The 25801-nt window shown below is 44.4% G+C and overlaps 1 protein-coding gene across 3 annotated transcripts in view; it reads right to left on the bottom strand.

Moving 5' to 3' along the window:
* Positions 1–2485: 2485 nt before the first annotated feature.
* The window catches only part of LOC112260326 (SPRY domain-containing SOCS box protein 4), a 112397-nt gene continuing 89081 nt past the window's right edge, over positions 2486–25801 (bottom strand). For all 3 annotated transcript variants that reach the window (XM_024435346.2, XM_024435348.2, XM_024435347.1), the window contains one exon: positions 2486–3733. In XM_024435346.2, the coding sequence (XP_024291114.1) occupies positions 3606–3733 (128 nt within the window). In that variant the 3' untranslated portion in view covers positions 2486–3605. The remainder of the gene's footprint in view (positions 3734–25801) is intronic.

Raw genomic sequence — 25801 nt, 5'->3', positions numbered from 1 at the left:
AGACTGGAGACTCCGACAGGTTGTGTGAAACTCTGATATACACTACATGACCAAAAGTATGTGGACACCTGCTCGTCGAACGTCTCATTCCAAAATCACAGGCATTAATATGGAGTTGGTCCCCCCCATTGCTGATATAACAGCCTCCACACTTCTGGGAAGGCTTTCCACTAGATATTGGAACGTTGCTGCGAGGACTTGCTTGCGTTCAGCCACACGAGCGTTTGTGAGGTCGGGGCACTGATGTTGGGCGATTAGGCCTGGCTTGTAGTCAGCATTCCAAATCATCCCAAAGGTGTTCGATGGGGTTGAGGTCAGGGTTCTGTGTTGGCCAGTCATGTTATTCCACACCGATCTTGACAAACCATTTCTGTATGGACTTCACTTTGTGCACGTGGGCATTGTCATGCTGAAACAGGTACGGAATCGGAAACACAGAATCATCTAGAATGTCATTGTATGCCGTAGCGTTAAGATTTTCCTTCACTGGAACTAAGGGGCCTACGCCGAACCATGAAAAACAGCCCAAGAACCATCATTATTCCTCCAACAAACTTTAGTTGGCACTATACATTCGGGCAGGTAGCGTTCTCCTGGCATCTGCCAAACCCAGATTCGTCCATCGGACGGCCAGATGGTGAAGCATGTTTCATCACTCTAGAAAAAGTGTCTTCACTGCTCCAGAGTACAATGGAGGCAAACTTCACACCACTCCAGCTTGACATTGCTCACTGTGATTTTAGGCTTGTGTGTGTGGCTACTCAGTCATGGAAACATTTCACAAAGCTCCCAACGAACAGTTCTTGTGGCGATGTTGCTTTCAAAGGCAGTTTGGAACTCTGCAGTGAGTGTTGCAAACGAGGACAGACGATTTTTATGCACTTCAGCGCTCCGCAGTTCCGTTCTGTGAGCTTGTGTGGCCTATCACTTCGCGGCTGAGCCGTTGTTGCGCCTAGACATTTCCACTTCACAATAACAGCACTTCAGAGTAGACCGGGGCAGCACTAGCAAGTCAGAAAATTGACAAACTCACTTGTTGGAAAGGTGGCATCCTTTGACGGCGCCACGTTGAAAGTCACTGGGCTCTTCAGTACAGGCCATTCTACTGCCAATGTTTGTCTATGGAGATTTCATGGCTGTGTGCTCGATTTTATACACCTGTCAACAATGGGTGTGGCTGAAACAGCCGACTCCACTAATTTGAAGGGGAATCCACATGCAATATATTTATAAAAGTAACATTGTTTAGCAGAGATGAAAGCACCTTGCTGGCAGATGCCTGCTCCACATTTGGGACATGCACTTAGCATACCCTTTGAAGATACATTGTTCTCACTAATGCACAAGTCCGTGTATCAATTAGCTGACTAAGCTAATGGTTGTACACTAGAACTGGGACGATAAAGGGAAAGTGATTGTTTGCTAATATGGCCGATTGTTAAATGAGACCATTGACAGCTACAACATTTCAAACTATTACTAGTTGTTCATAATAAAAATAAAACTGGTTCACATTGTTGTACAATTTATCGGTATACTACTAATTCAGTCAATTTACTGCAATATGGATTTTGGTCTGTACAGGCTATATTTACAGCTAGCAGTCAGACACAAAAATGCCCTTTTGTTCAAATTAAAACAGCTTGCTTTGATTTTTTTTACACCTTTATTCAACTAGGCAAGTCAGTTTAGAACAAATTCTTATTTTCAATGACGGCCTAGGAACACTGGGTTAACTGCCTTGTTCAGGGTCAGAACGAGAGATTTTTACCTTGTCAGCTCGGGGATTTGATCTTGCAACCTTTCGGTTACTAGTCCAATGCTCTAACCACTAGGCTACCCTGCCGCCCCATTCCCAAGAAGGTAAACCCTCTTCAGACCTAATTTAAGATGTTCTAAGGAAGTGTCCACTTGAATGCAGCCCTGATCATCCACTTAATATCTCTAATAATATTTAGGGCTCATAGGAAATGACCCCAGCATGTTTAAATAGTCTCTATTGGGAAAGCTCAGTTTCTAGCTTATGGCTCCATTTACTAAGTCTACAATATAGAGATTTGAGGCTGAGAAATATGGAGCGGGAGGTAGCTAGAGAGAAATAGGGTAGAGATGGAACGAGAGGTAGGTAGGGTAGAGATGGAACAAAGAGGTAGGTAGAGATGGAGTGAGATCTAGAGTAGGTAAATGGAGATAGGTAGAATGAGAGAGTTAGGTAGAGATACAGAGAGGGGGTAGGGAGTTAGGTCAGATGTGGTCGAGGGATGACGAGGTTACACAAACTGTCACAGCTGGATTTGAGGATGCCCTGGTTTCCTCTGAGCGTGACTGACGGTATAAACAAAGAGGGAGAAAAACACATAAAAAACAAATCTGCCTTCCTTGGCTTTTATCCAGAAAGACACACACACACACACACACACACACACACACACACACCTGGCAGCCCAACCTTGATACGGAGGAAATTACCATCCCAGGAAACAAATGGCTTTTTCATTCACTTGGCTTTTATTCACATTTCAGATCTGCTAACAGCACTGCCCATACATTCCACTGTGTATGCCCCCGAATGGCCCTGGTCTCCCATCCAAGCAGGCAGATATAGATTAAAACCATCAGTGATCGTATAATGATAATAATAATTAAAGCAGCATCCGGTTTAAAAAGCCTTAGGGTGACAGCGCTGATCATCATCTCCCATATCGGTGTAGTATATTTACCTGAACGTAACGTAAAACGTAACGTAAAAAGAAACTACCTCATGATAAATAAACAGTCATCGTAACGTTATCATCGTCGTCAGAATCATAATCCACACTAAGAATAAAATATAGGGTACAAACTCAGAAATAAAAGTGACTCAAGCCTTCTAGAGGAAAAAGATGACTGCTATGGTGTGTGGTCATCCACACCCCCTCCCAAAATGGGTGCTGTGCCATTTTTTCCCCTTGCATTACTTGACATAGATCCAGAAAAACTAGGTGTAAACCTAGTAAGTCCAGAACTGGCATAGTCCTTTAATGGGTCCTTTAAGACAACGGGGCAGATATTGTATGTTACCAGTGAGCTCCAGGCCAGTTTGAACTGGAAATGGACCGAAACACATCTGAGCCCTGTAGAAAAGTCCTGTGTCTGCCTGCCGACTGGACAGGACATTATAGGAGACTGACTATAGAGTATCCAGTAGCAGTGATATGATTTCAAAGGCCTCCCGGGGTATTTAGTGTGTGCCTTCTAGGCGCCGTTCTCACTCAAACCAGCAGATGGCAGTAGTCTCCTAACACCCATACTTCAAAGTGACCGTGGACCATACCAGTCCATGAAATAGGGGCTTCATTGGAAGAGAGCTACAGCCATCAATAATTGTAAGTCCAAACGTGTCAAAACCCCGAACAAAAAAGTATCAATCATCCTCTGGGTCAAAAACCTGAACACAAGTGTCTATCTATTCACCGCAGAGCTTAATTATCCCACAATGTAAACATTCCGCTTCCGGCATCCGCCGTTGTTCATTCGAACCCCCCTGACATTCTGGCTATCTTCCATCACACTTAGATCGCCATGGTTTCCTTCCAGATGGTCCCAGTTGGTGGAGCGTGGTTTGGTCATTGGTACTGCAGGTAATTCTTGAGAGACTGGGGTAAGGGCAGGGACTCGATCTCCTGGAGGCGCTCTCGGCCCAACGCTACCCGGGCGGCCCGACGACACAGGTCCATCAGGGGGAGGGGCTCCGCTGTAACCAGGAAGAGAAGAGGAAAGGTTAGTTGGTGGTTTTTACAATGGAAAAAAAGGCTGCAAAATACAGAATTCCCTTTTTACTGTTCGTGACAAGGAAACAGGATATCTGACAGTGTGACATGTCTGTAGATAATAAGTGACAAGTGTCGCTGGTCAAAACATTTAATTTATATTCAGGTGGAATGTCTGTAGAGTAGTGTAGACTGCCAGTTTCCTTGTGGCACAGACATGAAAACAGTTCAAGTCTCTGCGACTGTAGCAATGTCCATTGTCGTGGTTACCGGACTGCCACAGCAACCAGACCAAATCCTCCTGTGACAAGATGTAGGAGTTCTAAAATTCCCCAATAGAACAAACTACTTTTATTTCATCACACTGTGGCATGAAGATATTTCCTGTAAGCACGCCATTACCTTGTACATAATGATATTGTCGGTTTATCTTCCTGTAATAATGCATAAAAAGTGAAGAGGTTGTCAGCTATAGTTAGCTAGCAACGAACCAAGACATTGTTTAGAAAATTACTTTTAGTTGCATGGCTTGCTAGATTGACAGTTACTCAATTCTGTTTTAAAACGGATGGGTTTCTTGGTGTTAAAACAGAGAAGGTATGCTATTTGGAGCACCGGGCTGCTGATGTCATGCAGAGGCTGTCCAATGCTGCTTTATACTTTTTCATAATGACAAGTTTGATATCGGACGACAACAGAATGTTCATGAAGTCACAATTGCCTACAGATCCGTCGATAGACGGGACTGTAAACCAGCGTTAAGTGTATCAGATCAGTGTATGCGTGCATGTGTATCCACATCGATGGAACAGTGGTGGAGAGGGTAGTAAGTTTTAAGTTCCTCGGCGTACACATCACAGACAAACTGAATTGGTCCACCCACACAGACAGCATCGTGAAGAAGGTGCAGCAGCGCATCTTCAACCTCAGGAGGCTGAAGAAATTTGGCTTTTCACCAAAAGCACTCACAAACTTCTACAGATGCACAATCGAGAGCATCCTGTCGGGCTGTATCACCGCCTGGTATGGCAACTGCTCCGCCCACAACCGTAAGGCTCTCCAGAGGGTAGTGAGGTCTGCACAAGGCATCACCGGGGGCAAACTACCTGCCCTCCAGGACACCTACACCACCAGATGTCACAGGAAGGCCATAAAGATCATCAAGGACAACAACCACCCGAGCCACTGCCTATTCACCCCGCTATCATCCAGAAGGCGAGGTCAGTACAGGTGCATCAAAGCTGGGACCGAGAGACTGAAAAAACACTTCTATCTCAAGGCCATCAGACTGTTAAACAGCCACCACTAACATTGAGTGGCTGCTGCCAACACACTGACTCAACTCCAGCCACTTTAATAATGGGAATTGATGTAAAATATATCACTAGCCACTTTAAACAATGCTACTTAATATGTTTACATACCCTACATTATTTATTTATCTCATATGCATATTTATATATACTGTATCACTAGCCACTTTAAACTATCATCTTTGTTTACATCTTTATATACTGTAATATCATCTATCTTTACTAATACATGTATCACTAGCCACTTTAAACTATGCCACTTTGTTTACATACTCATCTCATATGTATATACTGTACTCGATACCATCTACTGCATCTTGTCTATGCCGCTCTGTACCATCACTCATTCATATATCTTTATGTACATATTCTATATCCCTTTACACTTGTGTCTATAAGGTAGTAATTTTGGAATTGTTAACTAGATTACTCGTTGGTTATTACTGCATTGTCGGAACTAGAAGCACAAGCATTTCGCTACACTCGCATTAACATCTGCTAACCATGTGACTGTGACAAATAAAATTTGATTTGATTTGTATGCATGCATCTGTGTACTGTATGTGTTTAACTATGCATAAAAGAGACGCACACTAGCAATGTTGTAATTCACCTCCTCTCCCTACCACTTTCCAGCTGACGCTCCCGTCAATCACCTTTAGTGCCTGCTCCCTTTCACAAGGACTTATAAATTACACCCACAGCCCGGTTGCTAGAATGATAGCCTCCCATCTGCCTAGACCCGTTTCACCATAAAGACCCTAAGCCATGACCAAAATATCTACAGTACAAAGGCGTTGCTCCTACAACCTTAGAACTTGGGCCGCATCCCAATATGATTCAATGTCTTTCTTTACTGGGGTGTCCAGTCACTCTTGACTATCATTATATTAAAAACCTTGGGCTGCATCCCAATACCTTTGAGGTTTCTTTACTAGCCTCCTTTCCCTCTGGACTACTAGTATGTGAAAAGAATGGGTGTTATCATACTGATCGGGTGAAAAAAAGGAGACAAGCACAGGTAGCTACTCCATAATGAAAACAAATATTTGTTGACATTTTATTAGTGAAGTGGAGCCACCTTTGGATGAACTAATTACAAATGACAATCTAAAAAAGGGACCGTGTTAATTTTCACGGTTCTGTTTGACTCGTCTCCTGCAGGTTTTGATGAAAGGTATTGTTGCTAGTGAATTATGAGTCACTTTCATGTAGGGCTGCCAACTTTGACTCGAATCAAAAATCCGGGGAGATTGATTACATTCCATGTATTGCTTTCAGTCGGGCATTCATTAAATGATCCTGTAATAGCTTTACTGCTCATACTCGAGTTATATTCCTTGGGGACTCTAGGCTGAACTGGAAGGGCTGGCAACGGCAACACTACTTTCGTTGTGCATCGTAGTGTTTTGGGACCTTGTTTAATTAACCAAAATTACATGTTCTATTTCACCCTTGCCGTTAGCTCATACCACTCTCCCTGATTGGCCGATATTCAAAACCTTTGATTGGCTTAATTACGTCACACGGTTGGGCAGATGGTTGGGAGGGGTGTGGGGCATGTCCCTGCCCATGACCTCTGTGACCCTAGCCATCAGTGCCAGTGGAGGTTGGCCCAGGGATAGAAGATGGCGGGAAACGCAGAGATGGACAGCACCAGAGATATAGATATATGACCAGATGCGGATGTCTCTGCCTTAATGGGAATTGTTGTCCACAGAGCGGATTGGTGGATACATCTCATTGAGTACTTTTTAAATTTGAATTGTATATATTCAATGAGGTGTTGACATCAACCGCCTGTATTGAACGGAGAGTCAGATGATCTGCTAACCAACGCATAGACCGTCTCGAACTTCAACAGAGACCACTCTGATACCAAGTGTTTTTTCTCAAATTTGCTGGGATGTTACGTGCATCACACTTATCAGTGCCCTCATAACAACCTAAGAATTGCACAATTCGCGGCCTCCCGGGTGGCACAGTGGTAAGGGCGCTGTACTGCAGCGCCAGCTGTGCCACCAGAGACTCTGGGTTTGTCCCCAGGCTCTGTCGTAACCGGCCACGACCGAGAGGTCCGTGGGGCGACCCACAATTGGCCTAGCATCGTCCGGGTTAGGGAGGGTTTGGCCGGTAGGGATATCCTTGTCTCATCGCGCACCAGCGACTCCTGTGGCGGGCCGGGCGCAGTGCATGCTAACCAAGGTTGCCAGGTGCACAGTGTTTCCTCTGACACATTGGTGCGGCTGGCTTCTGGGTTGGATGCGTGCTGTGTTAAGAAGCAGTGCGGCTTGGTTGGGTTGTGTATCGGAGGACACATGACCTTCAACCTTAGTCTCTCCTGAGCCCGTACGGGAGTTGTAGCGATGAGACAAGATAGTAGCTACTAACAATTGGATACCACAAAATTGGGGAGAAAAAGGGGTAAAAAAAACAATTTTTTTTTAAAGAATTACGCAACTTCTATTAGATCAAATAAGTCTCACATATCAAAATGTCAATTAATGGTTATCTTGACTAAAATCGACACTCACCGGCCCCAATACAAAAACTCCTCACCGGCTTAATAATTAAAGAACTACTTCATGTGGACAGATTTTGGGCAGAGATCGAGCTCTCGCTTCACCACTCATCCAGATGGAGAGCGAGAGCAAGAGAATGTGTGTGTAAGGTGTCATGCCACGTGCGGTTGCCTGAGGGATGCAACACCAGTCGTGCTACAGTACAGCTTTGACAAAGAAACCAGAAATGTTGGCAGCTGAAATAAAATTGTGAAACAGGGAGCATAATTTAGATCGATACCCATAATTGCTAACCCATTGGTCTCATCCATAAGCCACAAAATAATGTAGATACCGCTTTGAAACGAACAAACAAAATGGGGTCTTGCCTCAGTTTGGTGAAGTGACTCAAATGAAGGGAAGTGGCAGTTACAACATTGACACACCCGTTTCGAATAGACCTGGGAGAGTTATGGCGTCATCGGAGGAGTCGGACACGTCGACACAGCCAGCGTTTCACCCTGCGGTCATTCTGGAGGAAAACACTCATCACCAACCTCCCACCTGTTCTCCGACCAGCACCGCTGAGCTCAAGGTTAACCCCATGCGTTAGAGACCTGTCCGTCTCAGATGATACACACACCCACGTGCTCAAAGTTATCGATACAGGGTAATTAGTCAACACACACACACACACACACTTCTCATTAGACAGAGACGTGTCACATACAAGTTACACAATACGTTCAGGAACACTTCTTACCATACTGTGTTCCTGTATCAATATGCAGGTGTTGAGAAAGAATCACAACCTCTGCACAGCGCTCTATTGCATGGCTATTAGGAGTGGGGCACTTATCAAATAACAGTAAGCAAATGCATACCATTATAGGAGGGGGAGACTAACTGGGTTCAACAGATGCTTGTGTTCTAGTAAATAGAGGAAACATGCTATGAATTACAATGGGTGAGTAAAACACTAGGTTATACAAGGTGGCACACACACACACACCCCCCCCCCCGGGAGTGTGAGCATGAGAACCAGCTCTGTCAGGTTAATGCTGGACTTAACCAGAATCTCAAAGCCTCTAAAATAATAAGGCCCTCGTTATCTTGGCTAAATTTAGACAACAGAATGTAAAAGAAAGGGATGCTAAGCTGGCTTTGTTGTTGCCCCCGGGTAATGGGAGAGTGCATGCACAAAACACGCGTAGCAATGTTCACGGTGTGCTAGCTAGGAGAAATAAAGACAAACACCACGCTAATAGAAAGCCTTTTCCAATGAACACGAGGCACTTTCTAAAACCTGTCTAAGTCTCAACAGTATATCAGCAGTCAAAAACACTGCAGAGGAAAAGACGGTGTGGGCAGGCTTTTGCTCAAGCGCAGCACTAAACCACACCAGATTCAGCAAAACAAGGTCTTGATCATTAAGCGATTGGCAAAATCTGGTGTTTTAGTGGCGGGTTGGAACACAGCTGCTCGATACTGTCCTCAGCGTAACCTTGTAGAGTGCGATCTGTCTTCCAGTGGTACAGTAGGCTTACCATTTGTCAAGACCCCCTGACTAGCCAATGGAGGCTACTCTGTCATGTTGGCACTAAGGACACAGACAGCATCTTCTCTTCCCTCTGCCAAATCCTAAAAGCATTTCAGACGCACTGCACCACAGTGCGGGCAAGACCACGCCTTGATACTTGCCAAAAAAACAAGGTGGCCAAAACATTGAATTTCTATCTTTGTTTTGCCTTTCCCTCTTATTGGTCTTTCATGCAGTGTTTCCTTCTAAACATGGACCAGTGAAAATGCTTTGTACATCAGGATTTATATATCCCAAGATGTGTCCTGGTCTTTCAGGTGTACAATATACACCAACGTATGGTTATCACACACTGTACATAATGCTCGCTGTATGGTTTAAGCCCTGGCGTTATCGAAAGTGTGAAGTGCCCCCCCCCCTCTCATGTCCCTAATGTCACTGTACCCATTCCAGTCTGCTTCTGCTTTAGCCAACTTGTCATCGTCTCGCTAAGGCAGCAGAGCACAACTCTAGTCTGAGGGCCACAGTCCTGCTGATTTTCATTTCTCACTGGAACTTAATTGATCAATTAATTGATCAACTTAATTGATCAAGACACCACTCCATCTGTTTGAGGGGATGCGCACATTCCTGCGTTTGATAAGTCGTGGCATGCTTCGTCTTTTATCCCCGGCCCATTAGCTGGGGGAAAATAATCATTTGTTCTTATGCACAGAAAAAAAATAACTACTTGGGGGAGGCGAAGGATAGGGTTTTTCTGGTTTGTCGTTATGATTATTACTCAAGCAATTTCTGGAGCCCGGTTGACAAGCTGAGGGACTGAACATATCAAGAAAGGGGCACGTTTTGTAGGGAATCTAATTAATTTGAGCACGCTATAAAAGCTCTTTTAGTGCTCAGTAGTGTGGGGACTTTTCTACAGCAGCGCCGCGCCGGTCTCAGGAGCTTAGCAAATACAGAGAGTCACCAGTAGAACAGAGTCACCCATCTCTTTTCGGGGAGCACTGGATGGTTCTCGAACAGCTCTGAGGGAATGATGACAGCCAGGTTCCCCCTAAATATACCCGGTAGAAGGTTTGTTTTATTTTTTAAATGAAGGCAGATGTTCTAAACCAGGACGTTCCGCTCCTATCAATCAAAGTCTTCGAACTCCCTACGCTTGTCTGCTGATGACTTGAACTTCAATGAAAAGGGGACCAGTAAGTTATTACAAAGCCCTCACAAGATGTCATGCCTCAGTGGATCCAACTGGGAACGTAATCGAAGTGATCCAGTCTCCGAGTGATTAGTGCAGCCAAGTAGTCTTTGATCAAGGAAAGGATGGGTCAGAGAGTTTATCAAGAAGCGAGACACCGGACAGCTCAGGACATATTAAGGTGGGAAGTGGGAATACTGTACCACTGCTGGAGGATTCACAGCTCAACAAAAAAAAACACCATTAGATAACAGTTTATAAAGCTGCACATTGCAGTATGTTGTAGCAATTAGCTACAGATTTGCCAACCCTTCGTCATGAGACGCATGAAAACGCACAGCTATTTTACACATCAAATATTGTCGTCACTTGGTTTCACAGATGACAAATGACAAGAAAATATCCACTACATATCACTAGTCATTAACTATTAAACTTGGTCCGGTATAATGATGATATCAATTACCAGCCCCATTACAGTACATAAGTACCCACGATACCCTTAGTGGTGACTCACAAAGCCATTATTTGAACATAGCAGCAGCATCTATTAATGCTAGCTGATGAGCTAATGAGTCAGGTTAAGCAGCGAACTCGTTTATCAGGCCAGGCCAAGTCTACTGCAGTGGGAGGGGAGCCACATCTGTTGGAGCGCTTGACATGACACTCCTTAGTGACAGGCGACTAGACAGTATTTCACAGCGGATTCATTGTCAGTCCGTTCAAAAGGCAGCCGGTGTAAAGTGCTGTCGCAGAATCCTGTAATACAGTGTTTCCCCACTCCGGTCCTCGAGTATCACCAAAAGCACACATTTTCATTGTGGTCCCGGAGGAGTTGGATGAGGTTCTACAGCAACAAAAATGTGTACTGCTTGGGGTAATCGAGGACTGGAGTTGGGAAACGCTGTGTTAGAGGATGCAGCATCAGCAGTCTTCGCCCTGGGTGCCTTTGAAGGGACTGACAAATCCACTGTGAAACCCTTCTCTAATATGATGGATTTAAAGATTTAAGAGGAAGATTAGAGAGAGAGGGGAAGATTTGAGAGAGAGAGAGACAGACAACCAGCAGGGGAAAAGCTAGGTGGACACTTGATCGATATAAAAGATCAATTACAAATATGAAAGCACTGTTTCCAGGTGGGGAGGAGGGATAAAGAGGGAGATACACTAGTAGGAAAATGGAGACCGATACACAGGAGGTTTTCCACTGTGATAACTGTGCTGATCGGGTGTATTTGCATTGAACAATCTTGCAGAAAGACAGAAAGATACCAGAAGATCCCACGCAGTATGAAACCCAATCCTTCTCTCCTCCACCCTTCTTCACTTCTTTTCCAAGGGAATAGAATCGCCAGTGTTTGATCTGCTAATAGTGCACCCGTACCAGTCATAGTGGCTTTCCAAGGATTCATACCCAGAGAGGCACACACATGTTCTCCCCCGAGGCTACCATTAGCGATTAACGTGGAAAAGAACCCACGCGTCATATGACTTCCAAAGCCTCCAACAGCGTCCAATTCAATGCGTTTAATTGTATGCCTTTCATTCAATTTCATGCCTTTTGCATTCAAGGGACATTCATACACACTGCAGCTACAGGATGATGATAACAATTGGACGCATCGGAATTTTTCAATGATTGTTTTTTTACATTGCAATTAGTGGGGTCGATCAACCTTCCTCTGGGTCACCACCTTGGAAGTTTGTTATGGATTGAATGTCTCCTTGACTTCCACTGTCTCTCAAGCTGCCTGGGAACGTGAACAAGTGGGAAAGATTGTGTTTTCATCAAACTGGATGTAGACACTGATATGTAAACACACACACACACACACACACAGACATACACAGTACCAGTCAAAAGTTTGGACACACCTACTCATTCAAGGTTTTTCTTTATTTTGACTTGTTTAACACTTTTTTTTGGTTACTACATGATTCCATGTGTTATTTCATAGTTTTGATGTCTTCACTATTATTCTACCATGTAGAAAATAGTATACATATAGACATTCCAGGGTTTGAGTAGTTGTGTCCAAACTTTTGACTGGTACTGTATATAAACACAGATACTCAACTCTGCACCTTAGAGGCTGCTGCACTATATAGAGACATGGAATTACTGGCCACTTCAACAATAAAGTTTATTCATCTCAAATATATACACTGTATTCTATTTGACTGTATTTTAGTTTAAGCCACTCCGACATTGCTCATCCTAATATTGATATATTTCTTAATTCCATTCTTTTTAGATGTGGATTGTGAGACACTATGGCACTGTTGGAGCTAGGAACACAAGCATTTTGACACAGACGTGTAGCCAGACGCGCAGACGCGTCGCCAGACGCGTCGCCAGACGCGCAGACGCGTAGCCAGACGCGCAGACGCGTAGCCAGACGCGCAGACGCGTAGCCAGACGCGCAGCCAGACGCGCAGCCAGACGCGCAGCCAGACGCGCAGCCAGACGCGCAGCCAGACGCGCAGCCAGACGCGCAGCCAGACGCGCAGACAGACGCGCAGACAGACGCGCAGACAGACGCGCAGCCAGACGCGCAGACAGACGCGCAGCCAGCGCAGACGCAGAGCCAGACGCGCAGACGCGCAGACGCGTAGCCAGACGCGCAGACGCGTAGCCAGACGCGCAGACGCGTAGCCAGACGCGCAGACGCGTAGCCAGATGCGCAGACGCGTAGCCAGATGCGCAGACGCGTAGCCAGATGCGCAGACGTGTAGCCAGATGCGCAGACGTGTAGCCAGATACATGTAGACACAGATTTGGAGACGGACATAGACAATTGCAAATACACATACTCGCAAATAAACTCAACATACGCACACACTGCCACCCACACTCATTACCACAGGAGCAAATGACTTGCAGAATTCATATTTGACCAGCTTCCCAGTTCTGCCACTGGCATATTTACAGAGGCAAGCTAAGGCTTTGAGGCGCTCTCAAGGACAAATGAGACTGATCCCCACTGTGGATAGAAAGGCTCTCCTCTGATCCCAGTACATCAGTGCTAGCTACAGTATATGAGAGAGGAACGACTGGGGCTGATTATAGGTTTATCAGGACTCATGTAGTTTAAACAGGACCAAGGCACCTGCCATTGGCCAGGAATACAGAAGCAGTCTACTGCAGTTTGATAGTAGAGTACAGGACCAGTGACAGCTTTCACATGCTCATTCAATGGCTAACGTTTTGCTGAAGATCCCGAGGGAAATCCCCATATTGTAGCGTTAGCATTATGCTAACTAACTATTCAAACACCTACGTTTCTGGGGAAACTTGCTTAAGCGCAGTACAGTGTCAACACATGTGGGTGTTTGTCGAGACAGATAATCCTCTTTCCTCGGTACAGTACGATACAGCAGCCAGAGCTAATGAGCTCTCACAAGCAAAAGCTGCCAATGCAGGTCTCTCGCCAACGGGAGTCATACAAAACACAGACACATCCAGTAAATAGTTAGATAACCTTTGTTTTTGTCATCTTTATTGGATATCGGATTGTAGCAGCCACGCTAACTGTACATGTAACCCTGGGACGAGGTTATGTTAGCAAGCTGCTCACTTGACTGTTATATACACTGAGTGCACAAAACATTAGGATTAGGAACTAGTGATGCGCCAATGACATTTTTGGCTGATACCGATATTTTCCTTGCCAATAAAAACGATACCGATAACTGATATTTAACATTTTAGCTGCCCTTTTAAGCATTCTAGTACAGTTAAAATGTTCACACACACGGTCTAAGGCACTGCATCTCTGTGCAAGAGGCGCCACTACAGTCCCTGGTTTGAATCCAGGCTGTATCACATCCGGTGGTGATTGGGAGTCGCATATGGCGGCGCACAATTGGCCCAGCGTTGTCCGGGTTTGGCCATCATTGTAAATAAGAATTTGTTCTTAACCGACTTGCCTAGTTAAATAAAAAGGTTAGAAAACACACACACACACACAACTGAACAAAAAGTTATTTTGTTGGCATTTACGTATGTCCCCAGGATTTCTATGGAACGCCGATTGGGTCTTTGCGTATCAAAAAAGATACTATTTAACACGTCAAATTAGCTTGTTGACCAATCAGGACCTGAATATGACTGCACATCACAATCATTTAACACGTTCATACATTTTTTGATGTAGTTATTACACATTTATTACACTCACATGTCACAACGATTCATTGATAGGTATGCTACGATGCTGGTAAAGTTGTCTCGCGCACCTACAGTGCTGGTATTTACTTGCAAAAATCACTGAAGTTGGAGACTTATATCTCCCTCACTAACTTTAAACATCAGCTATCCGAGCAGCAAACCGGTCGCTGCAGCTGTACACAGCCCATCTGTAAATAGTCCATCCAATCTACCTACCTCATCCCCATATTGTTTTTATTTAATTTTTGCACCCCAGTATCTCTACATGCACATCATCTGTGCATCTATCACTCGTGTTAATTTGCTAAATTGTCATTACTTCGCTACTACGGCCTATGTATTGCTTTACCTCACGTCATTTGTAAACTTTTTTCTATCGTGTCATTGACTGTACGTTTGTTTATTCCATGTGCAACTCTGTTGTTGTTTGTGTCACACTGCTTTGCTTTATCTTGGCCAGGTCTCAGTTGTAAAGGAGAACTTGTTCTCAAATGGCCTACCTGGTTAAATAAAAAAATAAAATAGGTATGCACTTCAGCTTTGACATCGGTTTTGCACATTGGCGTTAAAACTAGACAATTCCGATATATCGTGCATCCATACTAGGAACACCTCTTTCTTTGACAGACTGACCAGCTGAAAGCTATGACCCCTTATTGATGTCACTTGTTAAAGCCACTTCAAAATCAGTGTAGATGAAAGGGGGAAGAGACAGGTTAAAGGATTTTTAAGCCTTGAGACATGGATTGTGTGTGTGTGCCATTCAGAGGGTGAATGCGCAAGACAAAATATTTAAGTGCTTTTGAACTAAGTATGGTAGTAGGTGCCAGACCCACGGGTTTGTGGCAAGCGCTGTAACGCTGCTGGGTTTTCCACGCGCAACAGCAAGTCAATATTAGGAAGGGGTTCTTAATGTTTTGTACACTCATAGGCATAAAAAGGCTCCTCTAAGACTCCATAAAGCACTAGCGATGGAATTTGGAATCCATTTTGGTTTATTTGTTTTGTGCTAATATCAATAGAAAACACCTAGTTTACCTGAAAATAACAAAAACAAATGAGAGAACAGTCGCAAAACAAGCTCACACACACCCACTAACCTCCCCTCCACCCACACCCATAGTTGTCCTCAATAAAACAGACAGGCGATGAAATAAATGCTGTAATAACGGCCAAAAGACATCTCCGAACACATTACTTCCTCCTATGCCAACACGAGACCGGGGACCCAATTGTTGTCCACAACACCAACTTCCTGCGCTTTGATCTTCTACTCTCCTGCCAGCGATGTCCAGCACCACTCAGGGGCAGAACAGGGCTGGTCAGGGGTAATAAACAGGCCCTCACTGGCCGCAGCTTTTTATACATTACAGTAAATCTCTTAACAGTTACAGTGTCCTGTGAGAGAAATGAGGTCCAAGATCAGTTTGTGGTAGTATCTTGCCATTGGCGTTACACTGACCATAGGAGTTGAGAAGACCGCCCATGCAGGTCTGATACCGGGCTAGGGCTGAAGTGGGCATATTCCATCAAGTGGGCATTATTCCATCTGACTATAGATCCATTTATATTATTTTTTTCAGGGTTTTATTTATTCTAGATTGAATGATTTAGAATGCTAACGATGTCTGACAGGCGCTCTGAAGTATTGTCATCATCACTAGGCAGGCTTGAAGGGGCGAGGGGCTTATTGCAGTGGTTTGATAGAGAATTAAAGCACTTAAAAAAAACACCTTGTGGACACAAAAGAAACCGACTGACTGTCGATGAAAGAGAGAGTGAGTGAGTAAGGGAGAGAGAGACCGAGCGAGGAAAAATTGACGAGGGAAAGATGGAGGGGAGAACGGGGGCACCAGATGTGAAAACGAACAGGATCAGAGTCTGGGTCACTATGTTCAGGAGATTACAACAGCTCTCGCTCTCCTTCTTCCTCATCCTCCTCCTCTCATGGTCTCCCTGATATGCACTCTCACTCATGAATAAAACGTGCGACGTACACTTGCATGCAGGAGTCAGTTGTGATGGTGAACTGTATGGGTGCTGAAATTCCCAGCACTGCAGGCATAGGCAGCATGTGTGTGAGAGAGAGAGAGCAAGCGACCCACCCCTACCACCCTAAGTCCTCATTACCAGAGAACACACTGACAGCGCTGTTTCTGACCGAACAGAGAGAGGAGTGGAGGACAGTGCACAGTTATCTAAATGAGGAAGAGGGCCACCCATGGGTAGAGGTAAAAGTTGAGGGTAAGACAAAAACACACACTTTCAGGTGGGGTCTCATTATTGAGCCGATGAAAGCAAGGGACTCAGGTCTGAGAGAAGAAAATACAGTCTGATCACCTTCAAGCTTTGCTCAGGGGTAATGTGCATGTGTGTGTATGTGTGTGGTGTCTGAGCAAGCGTGAGTGTGAGCGAGGAAAAAGAAAGAGGAGAGGGAAAGAAAGAAAGAAAAAACAGAATGAGCTAGAGAGACGGAGAGGTAATTTTACACAAGGGTACAATTCAGTTTTCCCTCCTACTTCTATTCTGCCTGGGTAGGAAACCTATTCACCTGCCAAGGTCAGAATCCTTGACGTCAGACCTGGACAATCCTACTGCTGACCAACTCCATACGAATGGCCATTACTTTGGAATGAGATGTTCGACGAGCCGGTGTCCACATACTTTTGGCCATGTGATGTATATAGTTTCTAGCAGTAGACAAAGTCATCATCTCACAGAGATGAAAGAACCCAGAAAGAGGGCATGAAAGCACACACACTGACACTTATCACACACACAGCTACTAAACACACACAAATATACACATACTTTCATCCAAAGTGTGGACAAAGATGCAATCGATTTGGTCATAGCACCACAGCACATCCACAGGGCTCTGAGATATTACAGGTGAGGCAGAGGCACATACATGCTTGGGGATGGAGATGTCAGATGTGAGCAGGCCTCAAAACACTGGAGAACACATTTCGGGAATCACACACAAAATACTGAGCTCCATTGGGAGCTGTACTGTGCCTTCAGCACCATGCCTTAGGAGACACCAGACGTGCTGTACTCCAGAGCCTAGGGAACATCATCCATCTCGCTGTCCCTTTGGTTCACTCCGCTCATCCCATTAGCGCTACAGCTCTCTTTCCATCGATCCTTTCCTCTCGCTCTACATCCCTCCATCTCTCCTCCATCCTTACTCTCAAACCTACAGCGCTCCCTCCACCTTACCCCTCTCATCTCGCCACTCTTTACACACACACACACACACATACACACACACTTAGAAACCTAACAAGAGGAATGCGAGTCGGTGTGATCGAGATGTCCCACAGGCGATGAGACTGAACACACACTTCCTTCATGTGTGCTGCTCTCGTGTGATTCACACAGAAAAGCTGAATTAATGCCTCGCTGACGCTATAGATGAGTCAACTGGGAAAGCTGTGTGTGTGTGTGTGTGTGTGTGTGTGTGTGTGTGTGTGTGTGTGTGTGCGTGCGTGAACATCACAAAGAAGTACAGTTGGATCTAGGAGACAGAAGGATACGACAGGAAAAATAGAGAAGGTGTGAACACTCAAACAGTAATGACTTGTTTAAAACATGCCGAGTGTGAAAGCCTGCAGTCTAAACACAGACAGGGGGTCTGGTACACACCCACCTTCTTCCAGTAATGTCAGCTGTAAAATGTGCTGGAAGACAGGGTGTATAGTCTAAACTCAGAGGGGGTAGTCACACACACACACACCCTTCTGCAGGTTTGGGGGTTGTAAAGGGTGCAAGGGTGTGTGTGTGGAGTGAAAACAGAGTGGAATACAAGGCTGGAATGTAGAGCCAGGCCACCTGCATGAGGACAAGGAGCAGTATAAGCTATGGTCACAACAAGGAAATCGACTACCTGTCAGGTGGATGTCAGGTACACAGCAGTCTCTTCTGTATCCTTTCAGCTACAGTGTAACAGACGTACAGAAAATACTTCTATAGCTAGTGTTACACTAGTGGCAATGAGATTCATATCCCCTGCCACACACACACACACTTCAAATGAGAGGTTGCATAAAGAAATCTGTCCCCAGTGCCCCAAAGGCTAAAAGAGAGTGAGCACATGCTTGTGTTACTGGCACTGCAGATAAATGACTGAGGGGGGATAATGGAGAGGAGGAAGGGATGGAAAAGAGGAAGAATGAGAAGAGGATGACATGGGAGAGGAAGGCAGCAACCGGGTGTTTTAAGATCAGAGTTTTCACATGAAACCTATTTTTACCAACAAGAAAATGGGTGCGCACAGTCCATGCAAACACATTGCCAAATTCCACTTGGTCAATCATTTTCCTGATTCCCAGGTATTTTATCATAGCAAAGAGTTCCTCAATAAAACGCTGGCTCTACACTAAAACTTGATTCAACATTAACCACAGTGAAAGAGTTGCCTCATAAAAATTACAAAAATAACTTGGAACATATTCCAAGAAGTCTTAAAATAGACAATCCTTTACCGTGTGTAACATAACTAGAAAAGTATTGCCTTACAGTAACCATAGAAACAAGAGTTTAATAGTAGCAACATAATACTACTCAAGGCTGTCAAGTAAGCAATAAACTATTATTGCAATGCAAAGGGGAGGGGCTTGCAAAGGTCCTTTATTTCAAAAAGGAGCCAATCTCTGAACAAGTCATTATGAATTCTACACTTGAGACAAACACTCCAACTAACTTGCACTTGTTTCGTGAAGAAATACCTGACCGCATATGCTCGGAAGTGAATTAGCAAAAGCTTATTTACTAACTAATGCTAATTAACAATTTTATGGAGCAGAGGGTTCGCTGTGAAACGGACTACTACATTTGCCACTGTGACCTGCAGCCTGCTGAGCCGCCTTAATGGGGAGCTGGAGTTCGCCTGAAAACGGTGGTAAGTGCACTTTACAGGGTAGATATACAGTTGAAGTCGGAAGTTTACGTACACCTTAGCCAAAAACATTCAAACTCAGTTTTTCACAAATTCTGACATTTAATCTGAGTAAAAATTCCCTGTCTTAGGTCAGTTAGGATCACCACTTTATTTTAACAAAGTGAAAATGTCAGAATAATAGTAGAGAGAATTATTTATTTCAGCTTTTCTTTCTTTCATCACATTCCCAGTAGGTTAGAAGTTTACATACACTCTATTAGAAGTTGGTAGTATTGCCTTTAAATTGCTTAACTTGGGTCAAATGTTTTGGGTAGCCTTCCACAAGCTTCCCACAATAAGTTGGGTGAATTTTGGCCCATTCCTCCTGACAGAGCTGGTGTAACTGAGCTTGCGCGCACACACCTTTTCAGTTCTGACCACACATTTTACATGGGATTGAAGTCAGGGCTTTGTGATAGCCACTCCAATATCTTGACTTTGTTGTCCTTTGGAAGTACGCTTGGGGTCATTGTCCATTTGGAAGACCCATTTGCAACCAAGCTTCAACTTCCTGACTGATGTCTTGAGATGTTGCTTCAATACATCCACTATGTTCCTGCCTCATGATGCCATCTATTTTGTGAAGTGCACCAGTCCCTCCTGCAGCAAATCACCCCCACAACATGATGCTGCCACCCCCGTGCTTCACGGTTGGGATGGTGTTCTTTGGCTTGCAAGCCTCTCCCTTTCAGGTTATGTTGATATTGGACTTGTTTTACTGTGGATATAGATCATTTTGTACCGGTTTCCTCCAGCATCTTCACAAGGTCCTTTGCTGTTGTTCTGCGATTGATTTGCACTTCTCGCACCAAAGTACGTTCATCTCTAGGAGACAGAACGAGTCTCCTTTCTGAGCGGTATGACGGCTGCGTGGGCCCATGGTGTTTATACTTGCGTACCATTGTTTGTACAGATGAACGTGGTACATTCAGGCGTTTGGAAATTGCTCCCGAGGATGAACCAGACTTGGAGGTCTACAATTTTTTCTGGGGTCTCGGCTGATTTCTTTTGATTTTCCCATGATGTCAAGCAAAGAGGCACTGAGTTTGAAGGTAGGCCTTGAAATATATCCACAGGTACACCTCCAATTGACTCAAATTAAGTCAATTAGCCCATCATAAGCTTCTAAAGCCATGACATTATTTTCTGGAATTTTCCAAGCTGTTTAAAGGCACAGTCAACTTAGTGTATGTCAACTTCTGACCCACTGGAAATGTGATACATGTGAAATGTGATATACGTGAAATAATCTGTCTGTAAACAATTGTTGGAAAAATGACTTGTCTCATGCAAAGTAGATGTCCTAACCGACTTGCCAAAACTATAGTTTGTTAACAAGAAATTTGTGGAGTGGTTGAAAAACTAGTTTTAATGACTCCAACCTAAGTGTATGTATGTACACTTCCGACTTCAACTAAGTAGATAAAAGTGCCAGTAGCATTTAGTCTAAAATATGTTTCTGAATGACTAGCAATGTACGTTTCATGATAACAAGATTTCACCAATGGGTGTACTTTCATAAACTCTGCAAAAAAAAGAAAAAGGGAAGTTTTCAGGACCCTGTTCTTCAAAGATATTTGGATTTTTACAAATTAACTTCACAGATCTTCAATGTAAAGGGTTTAAACACGGTTTCCCCATAGGCAGATGGGCACAAACCCACCGTCGCTAGACCAGACAGGACTGGCAAAAAGTGCTCTTCACTGATGAGTCGCAGTTTTGTCTCACCAGGGGTGATGGTCGGATTCGCGTTTATCGTCGAAGGAATGAGCGTTACACCGAGGCCTGTTCTCTGGAGTGGGATCGATTTGGAGGTGGAGGGTCCGTCATGGTCTGGGGCGGTGTGTCACAGCATCATCGGACTGAGATTGTCGTCATTGCAGACAATCTCAACGCTGTGCGTTACAGGAATGACATCCTCCTCCCTCATGTGTTACCCTTCCTTCCTGCAGGCTCATCCTGACATGACCCTCCAGCATGACAATGCCACCAGCCATACTGCTCGTTCTGTGCGTGAATTCCTGCAAGACAGGAATGTCAGTGATCTGCCATAGCCAACGAAGAGCCCGGATCTCAATCACGTTGAGCACGTCTGGGACCTGTTGGTTCGGAGGGTGAGGGCTAGGGCCATTCCCCCCAGAAATGTCGGGGAACTTGCAGGTGCCTTGGTGGAGGAACATCTCACAGCAAGAACTGGCAAATCTGGTGCAGTCCATGAGGAGGAGATGCACTGCAGTACTTAATGCAGCTGGTGGCCACAACAGATACTGACTGTTACTTTTGATTTTGACCCCCCTTTGTTCAGGGACACATTCCATTTATGTTAGTCACATGTCTGTGGAATTTGTTCAGTTTATGTCTCAGTTGTTGAATCTTGTTATGTTCATACAAATATTTACACATGTTAACTTCTTGGTGACAGGGGGCAGTATTTTCACATCCGGATGAAATGCATGCCCAAATTCAACTGCCTGCTACTCATCCCCAGAAGATAAGATATGCATATTGTTAGTAGATTTGGATAGAAAACACTGAAGTTTCTAAAACTGTTTGAATCATGTCTGAGTATAACAGAACTTATTTAGCAGGCGAAACCCCGAGGACAAACCATTCACATTTGTTTGTTGTTGAGGTCACTCTTTTCAATGGTTTTTCATTGGGAATCCAGATTTCTAAGGGACCTTCTTCCAGTTCCTACTGCTTCCACTGGATGTCAGTCTTTAGAAATTGGTTGAGGTTATTCCTTTGTGTAATGAAGAAGTATGGCCATCTTGAACGAGGGTAACTTGAAGTGTACTGTTAGATAGAGGCACGTGACCAGAAAGCATGCTACAGTTTGTTTTCTTCCTGTATTGAACACAGATCATCCCGTATTCAATTGTATCTATTATTTACATTAAAAAATACCTAAAGTTGTATTACAAAAGTAGTTTGAATAGCATGAACTATATTTTTATTTCTGTGTTTTGTCACGCCTGCAGGGTTGAAATATGGTTTCTCTCTTTGTTTACGGAGGTGCTATCCTCAGATAATAGCATCGTTTGCTTTCGCCGAAAGGCCTTTTTGAAATCTGACGTTGGCTGGATTCACAGCAAGTGTAGCTTTAATTTGCTATCTTGCAAGTGTGATTTAATGAAAGTTAGATTTTTATAGTAATTTATTTGAATTTGGCACTCATTTTCCCTGGCTTTTGGCCAGGTGGGATGCTAGCGTCCCACATATCTCAGAGAGGTTAAGTTTGCTATAAATAAAAACACAGTTGACAGTGAGAGGACATCTTTTTTTGCTGTACCAAGTACAAGTGGATGCGCTCAATCAAGTTCTACGTCAGGAGAGGCTAGATGGGGGTAAATTAAAACAATTTCATTGCGACTGCGTGTAGTGCATTGTGTAGGAAACTTTCAGAACTTGGAGTCTCGCAAGGTCACCTCTATTGAACTTTTTTTTATGACAAACACAAGCAGTAGAACTTCAGTGAGTGGCACAAAGCAACATTGGCAGATGTTTTTTTACTGGATAGTTGTCTGACAGTCTGCCTGTCTCTCTCATTAACGTCTCCATCTCTCCTCTCTATCCCACTCCTCTCTCTTGGACTCTGGCACTAAGGTCTGAGCAGATACGAGTTCCTTTCTAACAGCATCCCTCTCTCCTAGCCGGCACAGACGCCGCCGACGTTCGCCTTCTCCTGGTAGGACCTAAACGCACAGGCAAGAGCTCCTGTGGCAAGACCATACTTGGACGTAAAGCCTTCGACCAGAGGGGGCGGGACTAGCACTGCGGCCAGTGGAACCGCAGCCGGTCGTGACGTCACCGTGATTGATGCCCGGGGCTGGGGCTTCTCAGAAGACTCGGTCCCCAGGGAGGAGAAGATAGAGCTGCTAAGAGCCCTGTCGTTGTGTGGCCCTGGTCCCCACGTTGTCCTCCTAGTGATTCCCCTACTGGACTTCACCGACATGGCGAGGCAAGCGGCAGAGAGGCGCATGGAGGTCATGACCTCTAGTGTGTGGAGGCACACATGGTGCTCTTCACTTTCGGCGACCGACTGAAGGGAAGTGGGCGAAGCCTGGAGCAGCATATCCAATCTGGGGGCCTAGCACTGCAGTGGCTGATGGAAAAGTGCAGGTACAGGTGCCACGTGTTGGATAACAAGGAGGGACAGTGGGAGGGAAAGGGTCAGGTTGAGGCATTAGTGAGCAGGGTGAAGGACATGTTGCAGGAGAACGGGGGATGGCACTTCTCCCTTCACATGTATCACAGGCTGGAGGAAGAGTGGAGCCGGAGAGAGCAGGAGCTGAGGGAGAGGATGGAGGGAGAGAGGGAAATGAAGATTGAGCGGGAGAGGATGAGAGAGACTGTGGAAGAGAGGCAGGGCCAGGAGGAGTGGGAGACTCAGAGAGCGATAGGGAGAGGGGATGAGAGGTCAGTGGTTAAAATGGTGACACCATATGAGCCTCCGAGAGGACAGAGACGGGCCTTCTGCACCATTAAATGCCACCTAGCCATGTCCATACATAGACATACCTCTAGCAGCAATTAGCCAAGACTACTGAATAAGGATTGTTGAAATCATTCCAAGTGTCAGGAAGGCTATGTGGAAATGACTGATACGCTGGGGGTGTCAACCCCCCCCCCCAAAAAAAATAGTATTTTTCTGTAATTTGATGCTCCCTGACAATCCTGCTTTTGTTTTGGTTATTCTTAGCAACATGGGAAGAGTGAAGTGACTGTATAAATCTAGAGCAATATCATTTCTACATGGTTTCAATTTGGTTTTAGTCATTTCAACTGAAGTTGACTTTCCCCCAAATGTTGTTTTTACTCAAACCACCCACAGGCCACATTTGGGCTCCAGATTAGGCCTGCAGGCCTCGAATTTGACACACGATACACACCAAACACAGCCTTTTGAATGTGCTGTCTGTTTTGCCATGCACCGTATTTACACTTATTTTTTAGTCATTTAGAGAGTCAAGAGACCAGAGGTGGCAGAATGGAGTGCTCATGGTTGGGGTCTGGTCGGGATTAACCAACATCCACCAACCTGCCAGGGTGTTTTCAATTTGTGTAACTATAATTGTGTGTACCATTTATATGACAGTAAACTAAAAAAAATAATCAATATACAATACTGATCTAGTTTATTACATGTCAAGCTTGCGTAGTTACTTTCATAGGCTTACAAACCAATTACTCATGTATTCACAATGTGTCCAACCTACTAGACCTATTGTTATCAATTATACATTCATGATGCATAATAAATGAACGCGTGTTCCTGAAAGCCATTGTTCCTGCTCGAGTCCATTGATAGTGGCTCTTGTAGCACCTGGTCATTGTCCCTTGCTACTGTGGGATTGGAGACCATGATGAAATTGCTACAAGAGTGCTTCAACTTGATGTGCCTAAAGCGTCCATTAAAACAACACACGAGTTATAGTATAGTACATGAAGCATAACTCACTAAGGCAATAAGCCCACAAGCTAGAGACCTTAAAAAAATGCCAATTATTATTATTTTTTATTATTTTTTAAAGGTCACCAAATGAGCAGCATAGAGCTTCAGGGTTTCACACAGGCGGTAACAGTTGGTGTCAGAAGTGGCATCCAGAATAAGCCGACTAATTGCTACGTTCCTAGGAACCAAACAAACCTAAGAAATGTAGAGAACCCAGATGTACAAATACAGTAAACTAAGCTTCCCACACAGAGATGTCTTTGAGACCAAGTGAGATGCACTTTCTAGACTTAGTGGACTGATTTCAATGCTATGGGGAACTGGAGCTTTTAGCTCGAGGTTTAAGCCTTTGTCACAGCCAAGTGCAATGTCATAGGTCTTGGGGGCAAGATATGAAGTATTAATAGAGCAATAAATATTGCCCAACTGACACAGCCATCAATACTCATAATGCTCTTTACACAGTAAGGTTTTAAAGAAATAAGTGTGAATAGTTGGATATAATCTCTGGGTAATTGAATCTCACAGGGTGCTGACATCTGCTCTGTGCAAAGTAAGGCAACGGCATTCCGTTTCAATCCAGATATGGTTTCATGTTTATCATCAATCTTACCCAACCCTATGACACACATACACTATCGCTCAAAAGTTTGGGGTCACTTAGAAATGTCCAGGTTTTTGAAAGTAAATAAGACAAAAATAATTGTCCATTAAAATAACATAACATTGAGCAGAAATACAGTGTAGACATGGTTAATGTTGTAAATGACTATTGTAGCTAGAAACGGCTGATTTTTAATGGAATATCTACATAGGCGTACAGAGGCCCATTATCAGCAACCGTCACTCCTGTGTTCCAATGGCACGTTGTGTTAGCTAATCCAAGTTTATCATTTTAAAAAGGCTAATTGATCATTAGAAAAACATTTTGCAAT

The sequence above is a fragment of the Oncorhynchus tshawytscha genome, linkage group LG10, assembly GCF_018296145.1.
Source record: "Oncorhynchus tshawytscha isolate Ot180627B linkage group LG10, Otsh_v2.0, whole genome shotgun sequence".
Classification (NCBI taxonomy): domain Eukaryota; kingdom Metazoa; phylum Chordata; class Actinopteri; order Salmoniformes; family Salmonidae; genus Oncorhynchus; species Oncorhynchus tshawytscha.
Note: the sequence above shows the minus strand (reverse complement) of the source record. Positions and strands in the feature narration are given on the sequence as shown.